This window comes from Gymnodraco acuticeps, unplaced genomic scaffold, assembly GCF_902827175.1.
Source record: "Gymnodraco acuticeps unplaced genomic scaffold, fGymAcu1.1, whole genome shotgun sequence".
In the NCBI taxonomy this organism is placed as follows: domain Eukaryota; kingdom Metazoa; phylum Chordata; class Actinopteri; order Perciformes; family Bathydraconidae; genus Gymnodraco; species Gymnodraco acuticeps.
The window spans coordinates 1,007,949-1,023,205 of record NW_022992216.1 but is presented as its reverse complement, the minus strand read 5'-3'; the positions used below and the strand labels follow the sequence as shown (position 1 = coordinate 1,023,205).

At 44.3% G+C, this 15,257-nt stretch overlaps 1 protein-coding gene across 1 annotated transcript in view; it reads right to left on the bottom strand.

Moving 5' to 3' along the window:
* nrn1la (neuritin 1-like a) overlaps window positions 1–15,257 on the bottom strand; it is a 117,747-nt gene that overhangs the window by 38,224 nt on the left and 64,266 nt on the right. Inside the window, exon 2 of the mRNA XM_034205941.1 lies at window positions 4,996–5,146. Coding sequence (XP_034061832.1) covers window positions 4,996–5,146 — 151 coding nt within the window. The remainder of the gene's footprint in view (window positions 1–4,995; window positions 5,147–15,257) is intronic.

Genomic DNA, 15,257 nt, shown 5'->3' with positions numbered 1-15,257 from the left:
CCGGAGAGGTCAGTCACATTAACGCATACAGTATGGACGGTTAGCAAACATGTTTAGCTCAGCATCAGCTATGTAATGTTAACTTAGTTTGCTACTAGCTTTGTAACTGAATATTTAAAAAGATGAGTGAATGTTTGCTTGTCACACTTGTTTGCGTTGAGTGGCGTTGACATCCAACTCTTGACATGACATAAAAAAGGTCGGTAACGTTAATCATTACGTTCCGCTGCCACCATCTACTGGATAACGTTAAACGTAGAAAAATACATAGTTACATACATAAATACATCTGTCGGTTTATAGGCAGGTTACAGGTTTATTGTTGACCACGTAACGTTAATGTTACAAGTTTATCAGGTTACCATTACACTGGGTTTGAGTGAGAGGATAGAGGAATATGTTTATTTATAGTAGACTTGAGGAGGCAAATCCTACTTTGATTGAGCTAAGTATCGTTGGCGTTTTTAATTTTTAATTTTGTTGTTTAGCCCCTCATGCTATAATCATGTGTATTTTCTCCATTCCTGTTCATGTGTCTTCTCGCAATTATCACTGGCCCCGTGTATCTCGTAATCGATATAACCGGCCTGCTCTCGTCTATCCCACGTGCTCCACTGAGATCCAACATCTAGTTTCAGGTGGCCTGTGGAACTGCCAGTCAGCTGTTCCTAAGGCTGACTTCATCTCTGGCTACACCTCCCTGCAGTCTCTGGATTTCCTTGCTCTCACTGAGACCTGGATTACTCCATCCAACACATCCACCCCAGCAGCTCTCTCCACTGCATATTCCTTCTCCCATACACCCAGACCCACTGGCAGAGGAGGTGGCACTGGTCTCCTGCTCTCTCCCAAATGGAGCTTTTCCCTCTTCAAGCTACCTAACTTTACTCCTTCCACCTTTGAGTTCCATGCCGTCACAGTAACCCATCCTATACAGTTAACCATTGTTGTTCTCTACCGTCCACCAGGCGCCTTGGGGGACTTCTTGGAGGAATTAGATCATCTCCTCTCACACATCCCTGAAACTGGCCCTCCCGCTGTACTTCTCGGAGACTTCAACCTCCAGATGGGGAAGATAGACGAACTAACATCTCTGTTAACCGCCTTTGCTTTCTCACTCTCTCCGTCCCCACCGACTCATAAAGCTGGCAATGTCCTTGATCTCATATTCTCAAGGAACTGCGCTACTTCTAACCTCTCTGTAAACCCGCTCCACACATCCGATCACTTCTTCATTTCATTCTCTCTATCCCTTTCCAAACATAACAAACTAATCTCTTCCCATCCTACACTTGTCCGCCGTAACCTTCGCTCCCTCTCTCCCTCTACCTTTGCCTCGTCGGTGCTCTCAGCCCTCCCTTCCTCTGATTCGTTCCAACTACTGCCTCCAAACTCTGCTGCAGAAACTCTCCTCTCTACTCTCTCATCCACTCTGGACTCGCTCTGTCCTCTGACATCTCGGCAGGCTCGTCAGTCCCCTCCGGCTCCCTGGCTAAATGATGCACTGCGTGCTAATAGAACCGTCCTTAGGGCAGCAGAGCGGAAATGGTGGAAATCCAAACACCGTGACGACCTCCTAACCTATCAAGCTCTCCTCTCCTCTTTCTCTGCTTCGATCTCTCAGGCAAAAAGCACTTTCTTTCAAGATAAGATCCAATCTTCCTATTCCAATCCTAAAAAACTATTTTCCATCTTCTCCACCCTCTTGGACCCTCCAAAAGCTCCTCCCCCCTCCTCACTTCTGTCAAGCGACTTTGTTACCCACTTTGAAAAAAAGGTTAATGATATTCGCTCTTCTTTTTCTGACTCACCTTTACTCACCGCTGGGTCACCAGACCTTCCTTCCACCAACACACTAACCTCCTTTTCCCCTCTCTCTCCAAGTGAGGTTCTTACCCTCATTACCTCTGCCCGCCCTACCACCTGTCCTCTGGACCCTATCCCTTCAAACCTCCTTCAGACTATCGCTCCTGATATTCTACCGTTTCTCACCCATTTCATCAACACTTCTCTAACTTCTGGTCACTTTCCAAACAGTCTCAAGGAGGCAAGAGTAAACCCTCTCCTAAAGAAACCCACTCTCAACCCGTCTGATGTTATAAACTACAGGCCTGTCTCTCTCCTCCCGTTCCTGTCTAAATCACTTGAACGCGCTGTCTTTAAACAACTCTCCTGTTATCTCAATCAGAACAACCTTCTGGATCCGCACCAGTCTGGTTTCAAGGCAGGTCACTCCACAGAAACTGCTCTCATTGCTGTCACGGAGGAACTGCACACTGCCAAAACTGCATCCCTCTCCTCTGTCATCATCCTGTTGGACCTGTCTGCTGCATTCGACACGGTGAATCATCAGATCCTCCTTCGCACTCTACAAAAACTTGGAGTTTCAGGCTCTGCACTTTCCCTCCTCACCTCATACCTGAAAGACCGTACCTACAGGGTGACTTGGAGAGGGTCTGAGTCCGACCCTTGTCAATTAACTACGGGGGTCCCTCAGGGCTCTGTTCTTGGTCCCCTCCTCTTCTCCTTGTATACAAACTCGCTCGGATCAGTCATTAGCCCGCATGGTTTTTCTTACCACTGCTACGCTGACGACACCCAATTAATTCTGTCCTTTCCCCGCTCAGAGACCCAGGTCGTCGCACGCATCTCTGCTTGTCTAGCTGACATCTCTCAGTGGATGTCTGCTCACCACCTCAAGCTCAACCTTGACAAGACTGAGCTGCTCTTCCTCCCGGGAAAAGATTGTCCAACTCTTGACCTGACAATCAACATCGGCACCTCAGTTGTTTCCCCGACTCAGACTGCAAGGAATCTGGGTGTGACCCTAGATAACAACCTGTCCTTCACTGCAAACATCGCTGCTACAACCCGCTGCTGCAGATACACGCTTTACAACATCAGGAAGATACGTCCCCAGCTGACACAGAAAGCCACGCAGGTTCTGGTCCAGGCTCTCGTCATCTCACGCCTAGACTACTGCAACTCCCTCCTGGCTGGTCTACCTGCATGTGCCATCCGACCTCTGCAGCTCATCCAGAATGCAGCGGCTCGTCTGGTTTTCAACCTTCCTAAATTCTCCCACACCACTCCGCTCCTCCGCTCCCTTCACTGGCTTCCGGTAACTGCTAGAATCCACTTCAAGACACTGGTACTTGCTTACCGTGCTGCGAATGGATCTGGCCCTTCCTACATCCAGGACATGGTTAAACCGTACACCCCAGCGCGTGCACTACGCTCTGCATCAGCCAAACGACTCGTTGCGCCCTCGCTGCGAGGGGGACCCAAGTTCCCATCGGCGAAAACACGTGGGTTTGCTATCCTGGCTCCAAGATGGTGGAATGAGCTCCCCATTGACATCAGGACGGCAGATAGCTTGCACATCTTCCGGCGCAAACTGAAAACTCATCTCTTTCGACTCCACTTCGAGCGTTAGAACGATTAACGAAGCACTTTTATACTAATAAAGGACTGGATTACCTAAAGCCAGTTGAGTAGCACTTGAAATGTTTAGCTCTATGAAACCTGATGTACTTATATGATTCTGTTTTCTTCAAGGTTGTGTCTTCCTGGTCGAATGTACTTATTGTAAGTCGCTTTGGACAAAAGCGTCAGCTAAATGCAATGTAATGTAATGTAATGTAATGTAACTTAAAAGATGTAATTAGAGACCCAGTGTAATTAAACAATACGGTTGCAGAGGTCAAATTTTAACATTTTTGCCCACTGGCCAAATGGCTAGCCTAGTGAATGTTGAAATGTTACCAGCCACTCAATAGATTGCCATTGTTATTTTTGGCTGGTGCGTGCAACATACAGTACCAGCCACTTGCATGATTTACCAGCATTTGGCTGGTAAATGGTGTTAATGGTAGATATCTCTTTTGGAACAGGTCATGTTTTAATATCACCAGTTCAGTATATTTCAGACAATAGTTTTTTAGTTGCAAATGGCACAGAACAAATGTTTACTTTTAAGTACTTTTAACACAGTTTCCCTGCGGGGGATTTGTGATACTGATTTCTGATTCTGAAGTGTTTTGCTTATAAGTTGTTTGCATTTAGCTAAACTGTGATGTTTTTCCTCATATTGCATTGCAATAGCCTGTTTAAAGTGATCATATAACAAACAACTAATCAGTACTGATACTGTATGCTAATAGATATAGGAGTGATAATAATACAGTAAATGCTTTGAATGTCTTAGATATAGCTGTGCAGTATTCTTAACAGACTGGATAGCAGCAGACAATAGAAGGCTTATTACAACCAGAAGAGACATGAGACTTTTATTTTTTAGAGACTTGAGACTTGACTTGGACTCGTGACCAAAGACTTGAGACTTGATCAAGTCTCACCCCACAAAGACTTGAGACTTGACTTAGACTCGTGACCAAAGACTTGAGACTTGACTTGGACTTGCAAAAAAAGACTTGTGAACATCTCTGCTGTGGGCTTTAAAAATACATATTTATCCCTTGTACCTCCCTTTAAAAAGCTGCTCTAAATTCCTAAGAAGATAAAAAGGTTAGTAAGCTAATCAATCTTAATATAACTTTTTAGAGTGTTTGCATCTTTTAACCAAGTAGCTTGAAACCAACAACCAAATATGTATTAATGTTCATCAAAGGGGCTCTCTTATGCTCATATTAGTCATTTGCGCCTCTTCTGTGACATGTTTACATACTTTAATGTTCAAAAAGCTCTTTATTTTTCTCATACTATCTGTGCTGCAGCACCTCTTTTCACCCTCTATCTGAAACCAGAGCCCAGTCTGCTCTGATTGGTTAGCTGGTCAGCACTGTTGTGATGTTATTCAGAGACTGTTGTTTCTGTGTGTGTGTATGTATGTGGTGTGTGTGTGTGTGTGTGTGTGTGTGTGTGTGTGTGTGTGTGTGTGTGTGTGTGTGTGTGTGTGTGTGTGTGTGTGTGTGTGTGTGTGTGTGTGTGTGTGTGTGTGTGTGTGTGTGTGTGTGTGTGTGTGAAAACACTGACCTGCAGATGGAGTGTATCTCGTGTGTGTCTTCATCCTTGCTGGCGTTGTCCGTCAGACTGTCGCCCAGAGCCATCAGACACTGAGCGAAACCCTTGTAGATGGAGTGACACCTTCTCGCTGAAGATGCAGCAACAGGGCATGAGCTCGGCACTGGAGAACACACACACACACACACACACACACACACACCAGAGTAAGTGAACAGATAAATAGAGCGTTTGTGCGGTGAGTGACACTCAATGATGGACTGTGAGGTTGAGTATTATCCATCACTAACAGACAGCTGTGGGTCCATCTTCATGTATTTCCCCTCTCACTCAATCATTCTTTCAGGTCCGTTGCTGATCGATTAATCACATACAAAATGGGACTTATCACGGCTAGTTGAACAGGAAATGGATATACAACAGAGGAGAAATGTATTTATTTATCCTGAGAGATCACATTCATATCAGAGCAACAACCCAAACAATCATGTTTGAGCACCCCAATCACTTTCAATTTACTTGACAACCCGCACAAAAGGAGTATTTCCACCAATACACACTTATATTTTAGTCTAAAAAGTCAGAGGGGGCATACTCAGTAAAGAATAACAAGAAAACACTGGAAGACAACTAAAGACTATTTTACACATATTTCCTGGTAAATTACTGGGAACGCTAGTGATTTTTTTAATATTCACACATGTCTCTTTAGAAACATTTCTATCTGGGACCTCTTCACCCATGCGAAGGCAGTGCCGGAAGAGATAGGCAAGGGACATTCCAGCAGATAACATAAATGTAATGCTTATGGATACCAACCGCAATAAAACTCAACAGAATTAGATAAGGCAAATGTGGATGTTCCTGTACGAAGAAAACTATGTCTCTTATTATTTTTAGGAACATGGAGGACCTTTTTGTCCAGTGGCAATCTTATATTTATTTAATATAGGTGCTTGGTGTGAATACTTAACCTTAAAAAACATTGTGAGCTGGAAAAACGAAATGTAGAGATGAAAGAAGGAAAAACACTGTGGGTTAATCACTACGGGTGACCCATATCCATACTCCAGATTCCGATGTTAATATACATATTCACTACTGCAGCTTTAACATTGAAATGTAAAGGTAGTGCCTTTAATCAAGTTTAATGCACTACAAAAGCAGTAAGTCAAATCTTAAAAAAAGGTCCAACCTGGAGCAAAAACAAAGAATTGGTCAGGTGTCAAGCCTGTGAGCTAGAGTCTTGTCAGCATGGATTGTCAAGACACTGACAGAGAGCATCAGGGCAAGGTGCTTACTGTCTCAGTACATAGAGTGATAAATCAGGGTTGGACTTACAGGACAATCTGTGTTCTGGAAAAATAAAAAAAGATATCAGATTTCCATATTGGAAATGTCTTTTAATGACCTGTGTCAGGAAGTATCGGAGGTTACATACGCTTCTAGTTGTTTTTTTCTTTATGATAACTTCTGATTTGAAGTCATTTGTCCAAAACATGTGAACAGACTGATCATTTGTAAATGTGACAACTCCCATTGGTTTTATTATTGTTTGGAAGTCTATAGAATATTTTTGGTCGCCATCTTGGTTTTTTAACCAGAAGTGACACAATGGGTAGAGCAAAGATTAACTAACCACTGAATACAAAATTGTACATATTAATGAACTGGAAACACATTGTGAAATCAATCAATCAATCAATGTTTATTTATATAGCCCAATATCACAAATGTTACATTTGTCTCAGTGGACTTCACAGTTTGTACAGAATATCAGTATGATACGACACCCTCTGTCCTTAGACCCTCACATCGTACAAGGAAACACTTCCGAAGAAAACCCACAGTTTAAAGGGAAAAATGGGAGAAACCTCAGGGAGAGCAACAGAGGAGGGATCCCTCTCCCAGGACGGACAGACGTGCAATAGATGCCGTGTGTAAATTCAAAAGATAATACATTTGCAACATAGGTAGTCCAAATGTTTGGAAATGCATGTGTGTATAATGAACATGATGCTGTATTGGAGAAAAATAGCAAACAATGTTAACATGCTGTAAGGTCTCAATTCATATTTTCTGAGGTTATAAATCAATCAAAAAGTATGGTAATGTTTTCATAGACTTCTATACAATCTCAAACCTCAAGGCATTTCAGCATTGGCTTAAAATGTAAGACTCGGAGGTTGCCGCTTAATATCCAATTAGAGTCTGCCTATACAGTAATATAACAGAGGATAAATGCTGTATGTCATGTACGGTGAAACCAAAAGATAGGTACAAAGGGCCCATAGAGGAAACCACTTTGTGTCCATGTCCAATATGGAGAAACCGAAACCCCCATCAAAGCTTCTCCCAGGATTTTAAAGTCAGGCTCTAAAGTGCTCACTACATGAATGCACAACAAACACCCCTGAGAACCCAGTCTCACAGGTCATTTACTTATTACTTAACTATTTACAGCATCTCACCGGTGCACAAAGCTATGTGTTGAGTCAGATTTGAGGAGGACGTTTTTTCCAGAGAGATTGTTTATATATTTGGAAATAATTACTAGCAATTATGTTAGTAGATTGGAGTTGTACCACCATAGTGCATTGAAGTGACAGGGATCTGAGCTTATATAGATACACTGCAGGGACTATAGATCTCTTCTGGGACGTGAGCACCAATGTTTGATAATGCAGTGGATCAATGTGAATCAGAGGCCTGAAAATACTTTAAGAAGTGGCAAGGTGTCATGAAAACAGAAGATTTAATATTCCATTCGTCTTTGAAATGTACAATCCCCCTTTCTTTATTCAATTTAAAACTTCTTCACCCTTTTCAATGTGTGCCTGCATCTACATATTTCTCTAGGATTAAATTAGGTTTGGTGTTGTGCATATTGATAGCCAATCTCTATAAACAGACATCTGCATAGAAATTCAGAATCTTTGGGGTGGATTAGAAAATGCAATGTCAGAACACACCGGCTATCATCTAACAACAACTGGCTATGTATTATCCTTAAATCAGCTTGTAAACTGGCTAAACACGTCATTTCAAAATGTCAACTATATTCTCACATGTCAAGATGTGAACTAAACTTTAACAATGACCAGTACACAGAAGTGAGCGTTTTGGCAACATATAACAATTCAGCAATTATCTCTCTATACAGTAGTTGTTGCTGGTATTGATGGAGTCCGCCATTCTAGCACTACATTTAGATTGCCCACTTGGGCACAAAACACAGCGACTTTTTTTGTTAAGCAGTACCACAACGTTTTAGTGAGGTAAGTACTGACCCGGATTGTTTAGGAAAAAAGGGTTCTGTAAGTCATTTGTTATTTTAGTATTTTCTTCAGTGGACCCTTTAGCAAGCTGAGAGATAAGCACAATTAAAAGGATTAATATTGCTCTGTTTGGAAAATACATTGAATTGCAAGTTTGGATATTATAAATAAGCTAATTACAAATATGTGTAGGATTAACATTTTGCAACTTGAAGATTCATAAATTAACAATGTTTTTCTCATTATGTTGGGTATAAATCACAATCTGTGCCGCATCCCCTTTCCTTCAAAAGATATTTGAGCTTTTGCAAGTTAGCGAAGGGTTGAAAAGGAAAATGCCAAGAATATGGCAATATTTCTTAAATCCATATCAGCTTCCATGTTGACTGAAAATGATGACTGCAGGACAGATACATGACTTGATACTGAATGATTTGAACTAAATATCAACCCTTTCAAACGAGACGGAGATTCAGTCTGATTATCATCACCCCTCTCCATCATGATTGATGATTGTGATGGAGGTGTGTCAGCAGTGATTATGTTTCACTATCTGATAATGTGTCCACATCTAGCTAGAAAAACAATGAAGACCTTTGTGAAACAAAGTTGTGTTTAAGGATGATATATGGTCTCTCTCTACCATGTTTTTTCCTCCACCTCCAACCTTAGAAAGAGTGATGGGAAAGGTGTAGACAAAGGAGGGTGCTGTTTTGCAAGCTTCTTTCTTTTGCCATCTGTTGCTTTGTCTTTCTTCTTTTTTAAATGAATCCTGCTACTCATTCATCAGAAGCTCCTGTCTCAAGACATGCAATGTTCTAAAATGACTTTCAGCCTTTACTGTGTTTCATTGGTCATCACTGCATATAAGATACAGAACACACTCTCAACGACAATTGATCTGAAGAAAACTGTGATCATAGATTTAGAGTCGATATGTACACAAATACACATTACATTGCATTTAGCTGACGCTTTTATCCAAAGCGACTTACAATAAGTACATTCGACCAGGAAGACACAACCTTGAAGAAAACAGAATCATATAAGTACATCAGGTTTCATAGAGCCAAAACATTTCAAGTGCTACTCAACTGGCTTTAGATAAGCCAGTCCTTTATTAGTATATAAGTGCTTTGTTAATAGTTCTATCGCTCGAAGTGGAGTCGAAAGAGATGAGTTTTCAGTCTGCGCCGGAAGATGTGCAAGCTATCTGCTGTCCTGATGTCAATGGGGAGCTCATTCCACCATCTTGGAGCCAGGATAGAAAACCCACGTGTTTTTGCCGATGGGAACTTGGGTCCCCCTCGCAGCGAGGGCGCAGCGAGTCGTTTGGCTGATGCAGAGCGTAGTGCACGCGCTGGGGTGTACGGTTTAACCATGTCCTGGATGTACGAAGGGCCAGATCCATTCGCAGCATGGTAAGCAAGTACCAGTGTCTTGAAGTGGATTCTAGCAGTTACCGGAAGCCAGTGAAGGGAGCGGAGGAGCGGAGTGGTGTGGGAAAATTTAGGAAGGTTGAAGACCAGACGAGCCGCTGCATTCTGGATGAGCTGCTGAGGTCGGATGGCACATGCAGGTAGACCAGCCAGGAGGGAGTTGCAGTAGTCTAGGCGTGAGATGACGAGAGCCTGGACCAGAACCTGCGTCGCTTTCTGTGTCAGCTGGGGACGTATCTTCCTGATGTTGTAAAGCGTGTATCTGCAGCAACGGGTTGTGGCAGCTATGTTTGCAGTGAAGGACAGGTTGTTATCTAGGGTCACACCCAGATTCCTTGCAGTCTGAGTCGGGGGAAACAACTGAGGTGCCGATGTTGATTGTTAGGTCAAGAGTGGGACAATCTTTTCCCGGAAGGAAGAGCAGCTCAGTCTTGTCAAGGTTGAGCTTGAGGTGATGAGCAGACATCCACTGAGAGATGTCAGCTAGACAAGCAGAGATGCGTGCGACGACCTGGGTCTCTGAGCGGGGAAATGACAGAATTAATTGGGTGTCGTCAGCGTAGCAGTGGTATGAAAAACCATGCGGGCTAATGACTGATCCGAGTGAGTTTGTGTACAGGTAGAAGAGGAGGGGACCAAGAACAGAGCCCTGAGGGACCCCTGTAGTTAATTGACAAGGGTGGGACTCAGACCCTCTCCAAGTTACCCTGTAGGTACGGTCTTTCAGATATGAGGTGAGGAGGGAAAGTGCAGAGCCTGAAACTCCAAGTTTTTGGAGAGTGCGAAGGAGGATCTGATGATTCACCGTGTCGAATGCAGCAGACAGGTCCAACAGGATGATGACAGAGGAGAGGGATGCAGTTTTGGCAGTGTGCAGTTCCTCCGTGACAGCAATGAGAGCAGTTTCTGTGGAGTGACCTGCCTTGAAACCAGACTGGTGCGGATCCAGAAGGTTATTCTGATGGAGATAACAGGAGAGTTGTTTAAAGACAGCGCGTTCAAGTGATTTAGACAGGAACGGGAGGAGAGAGACAGGCCTGTAGTTTATAACATCAGACGGGTTGAGAGTATGTTTCTTTAGGAGAGGGTTTACTCTTGCCTCCTTGAGACTGTTTGGAAAGTGACCAGAAGTTAGAGAAGTGTTGATGAAATGGGTGAGAAACGGTAGAATATCAGGAGCGATAGTCTGAAGGAGGTTTGAAGGGATAGGGTCCAGAGGACAGGTGGTAGGGCGGGCAGAGGTAATGAGGGTAAGAACCTCACTTGGAGAGAGAGGGGAAAAGGAGGTTAGTGTGTTGGTGGAAGGAGGGTCTGGTGAACCAGCGGTGAGTAAAGGTGAGTCAGAAAAAGAAGAGCGAATATCATCAACCTTTTTTTCAAAGTGGGTAACAAAGTCGCTTGACAGAAGTGAGGAGGGGGGAGGGGCTTTTGGAGGGTCCAAGAGGGTGGAGAAGATGGAGAATAGTTTTTTAGGATTGGAATAGGAAGATTGGATCTTATCTTGAAAGAAAGTGCTTTTTGCCTGAGAGATCGAAGCAGAGAAAGAGGAGAGGAGAGCCTGATAGGTTAGGAGGTCGTCACGGTGTTTGGATTTCCACCGTTTCCGCTCTGCTGCCCTAAGGACGGTTCTATTAGCACGCAGTGCATCATTTAGCCAGGGAGCAGGAGGGGACTGACGAGCCTGCCGAGATGTGAGAGGACAGAGAGAGTCCAGAGTGGATGAGAGAGTAGAGAGGAGAGTTTCTGCAGCAGAGTTTGAAGGCAGGAGTTGGAACGAGTCAGAGGAAGGGAGGGCTGAGAGCACCGACGAGGCAAAGGTAGAGGGGGAGAGGGAACGAAGGTTACGGCGGACAAGTGCAGGATGAGAAGAGATTAGTTTGTTATGTTTGGAAAGGGGTAGAGAGAATGAAATGAATAAGTGATCGGATGTTTGGAGCGGGTTTACAGAGAGGTTAGAAGTAGCGCAGTTCCTTGAGAATATGAGATCAAGAACATTGCCAGCTTTATGAGTCGGTGGGGATGGAGACAGTGAGAAAGCAAAGGCGGTTAACAGGGATGTTAGTTAGTCTATCTTCCGTGTCTGGAGGTTGAAGTCACCGAGAAGTACAGCGGGAGGGCCAGTTTCAGGGATGTGTGAGAGGAGATTATCTAATTCCTCCAAGAAGTCCCCCAAGGCGCCTGGTGGACGGTAGAGAACAACAATGGTTAACTGTATAGGATGGGTTACTGTGACGGCATGGAATTCAAAGGTGGAAGGAGTGAAGTTAGGTAGCTTGAAGAGGGAAAAGCTCCATTTGGGAGAGAGCAGGAGACCAGTGCCACCTCCTCTGCCAGTTGGTCTGGGTGTATGGGAGAAGGAATATGCAGTGGAGAGAGCTGCTGGGGTGGATGTGTTGGATGGAGTAATCCAGGTCTCAGTGAGAGCAAGGAAATGATTGAATTGATTTTCTTAATATTTATGTTTAAAATGTATCACATTCACATGTACCATAACTATGTAGCAGTGTAGAAATACTTCATTTCAAGTCAAAGTCATGCATTTAAAATCCCACTTAAGTAAAAGTACATACGAATTATTAGCTTCATGTACTAAGAGTATCAAAGGTAAAAGTACTGATTGTGTAAAATTATCCCAGTTTCCTGTAGTGTGTTATATTTGTGCATGTAAATGGTCTGTAAAGGCTACAATACCAAAGTCCAGAGGGAGTTTCTCTCCCACACACTCCCCCCCCCCCCCCCCCCCCCCCCCCCTCCCCCTGCCTGAAACGCCTCCATTGGACTCCTTTCTTTACCTCTAAAACATGGTGACATCACTGTGTAACACTCGAACCAGTGCTGGAATTGGGCCGGTACTCACCGGTACGCAGTACCGGCACTTCTGGTTCTGACCCATGGAGTACCGGCACTTCTTGCTCAGTACCGGCATGTTGGCGGTACTCCGGTACTCATGCACCGTGCCAGTACTCAACACTCTCCCGCCGTTCTTATTATACATCCATATATATATATACAGCCGCCCGGTACTCAGTAGATGCGTCATGAGGTGCCGAACGGACATTCTCATCGCTCTAACCGCTGGAGTTTCACAGCGGCTGTCAGCTGTTTACTCCTGTCATTCAAACAGAACGTGCTGGAGAGGGGGCGGGGCTTATCTTCTCCATGTAAATACTGTGGTGGAAACGACTATGTCAAAATTAACCTATTTGACCGTGATTTAATAGTAATACACGTTTCAAAATAATAATAATAATAATAATGCCGAAGTAACAACATACTGAAAACTGTTAGTAAAACCATGTTTTAATGCTTTACAATTTACATACCTAGATGCACGTGTGTTATGTTTATACAGTGCAACTCCCACCCAGTGGGTGGCTATGTAGAGTGATAGAACAGAGCAGGCACGCCCCCGAGAGAAGGAAAGCAAGTCACGTCACAAATTAGCATTTCTAAAATGTTAGCGTGGATTAATAAAAGTGCAAAAAGACAGCGGTTGTCGCCGGAAGAAACTTCAAATACAGAGAATGCTGTGCCTGTGTTGGAAATTGTGTCTGATGGGGAGCTTTCTTTGGTTGATCCTCCTGCTCCAAGTTCTAGTGCATTAGCATTAGCACTAGCTCCGCCGCCTCCTCCAGAGCCTCTAACGTTAGCTGCTGCTGGCGCAACTGCCACCACCAACACCGGGCAAAGCGATGCACCTGACTGCTGGACAACGGACCAGGTGCAATATTTTTGCAAGACCAATGCATGGCTCCTTCTTAAAGATAAGAAGCTAGGATGTCGGATATGCAGAGATGTCAAATCTTTGGGAATACACACTGGACAAGGACTGAAACTGTCAACTGAATGGGGTGAGTGTGCAGTGTCTCATTTCGGTGTTGACAAGGGCAAACAACAAGCTAGCCTGAGAAAAAAAATCAAAGAACATAAAGAATCACAAGCCCATGTAAAAGCTGCTGACATCCTTACATCTGCTTCACGTGAAACTATTCAACATCAAGTGCAGTCTATGCATAAATCTGAATTAGACACCACTATCAGAGTTTTTCGAACGGCATATAAAATTGGCAAACATAGCCGGCCATTCACAGACATGCCAATTGATTTGAATGTACATAAACTGAATGGGCTGAACGTGGGCAGGGTTTTGCACTCCAATAAAACCTGTGGCGAAATCATCGACCACATGGCTCATGAGCTGAAGAAAAAAATGGCAAAAGACATTACAGAAAACCAAAGAAAACTCTGTGTTTTGGTCGATGAATCTACCACTATTAGTGGTAAAACGGTGCTTGTTGTGTGTCTACGCTCAGCATTAGCTGATGCTGAGCCCGAAACGTTTTTTTGGGAGCTGATCGAGTTGGATGGAACAACGGCTGATGACATCACAAAGGCGTTAATGGAGTGTCTTGGAAGAGATTTTAACGAGGACTTTTTAGGTCAGTGTTTCGTTTCTTTTGCATGTGATGGGGCTTCAGTCATGCTAGGGAAGAGAACAGGCGTTGCTACCCAGTTGTGTAGTAAATTCCCAAGCCTGTTTGTGTGGCACTGCTCCAATCATCGTCTAGAGCTGGCAGTTGGGGATGTGGTCAAGGAGGTCTCAGGGCTCAATCATTTCCAGATCTTTTTTGACAAACTCTATTCCTTGTTCCATGCCTCCCCCAAAAATCAGAGGCAGTTAGCGCAGTGTGTGCAAGCAGTCGGACAGCGTCTCCTGGTGATAGGGCGTGTTTTGTCCATCCGCTGGGTGGCTTCAAGTGAAAGGAGCGTCAGAGCAGTCTGGGAAAACTACCGAGTGCTTCATGATCACTTCACAAATGCTGCAAACGACACGAGCAGGGATTCCAGAGACAGAGCAAAGTACAAGGGCCTGGATGATGTGCTCACATCTGCAACGTTTGTCAGCAATCTGGGACTGATGTACGATGCGCTCACAGAGCTCAGCGACCTCTCTCGGCAACTCCAAAAAAGAGAGATGACACTGCCTACAGCAGATAGGCTCTTAACTCGAGAAATACGAGTTTTTGAATCCATGGTCACCATGCCTGGCCCACACATGACTACAGTTCATACAGCTCTAGCTGAGAAGTCCTTCAAGGGTGTTGCCCTGCGTGAGAATGGCAGGCTTGTACAGATTCATGCAGGTCAGTTTTTCCGCAGTATGGTAGAGAATCTGAGACACAGAATGACTTCCACAACCTCCTCTCATGTCAGCACAAGAGAAATCCCATTACATGGCCGGGAGGCCCGGGACAATCAGCTAATCCAGGACATGAAAGTTATCCATCCTGGAAGTTGGCCTGAAGAGGAGTTAGACGTACAGTATGGGGACGTAGAGGTGCTACGTTTGTGCGAAGTGCTGAAAGTGGACAGAAGAGAGACTGTTCAGGGCTTTCGCGAATACAAGGAAACCAGGGCATCCCGTACACCTGCTGCCATGGAGCCTCTACTGAAAGCAGTCCAAACCATCGCTGTCTCCACTAGTGAGTGTGAGCGGGCATTCAGCTGCATGAACGATATCCTTACTGCAAAAAGGAATGCTCTCTCTGTCAGCCGA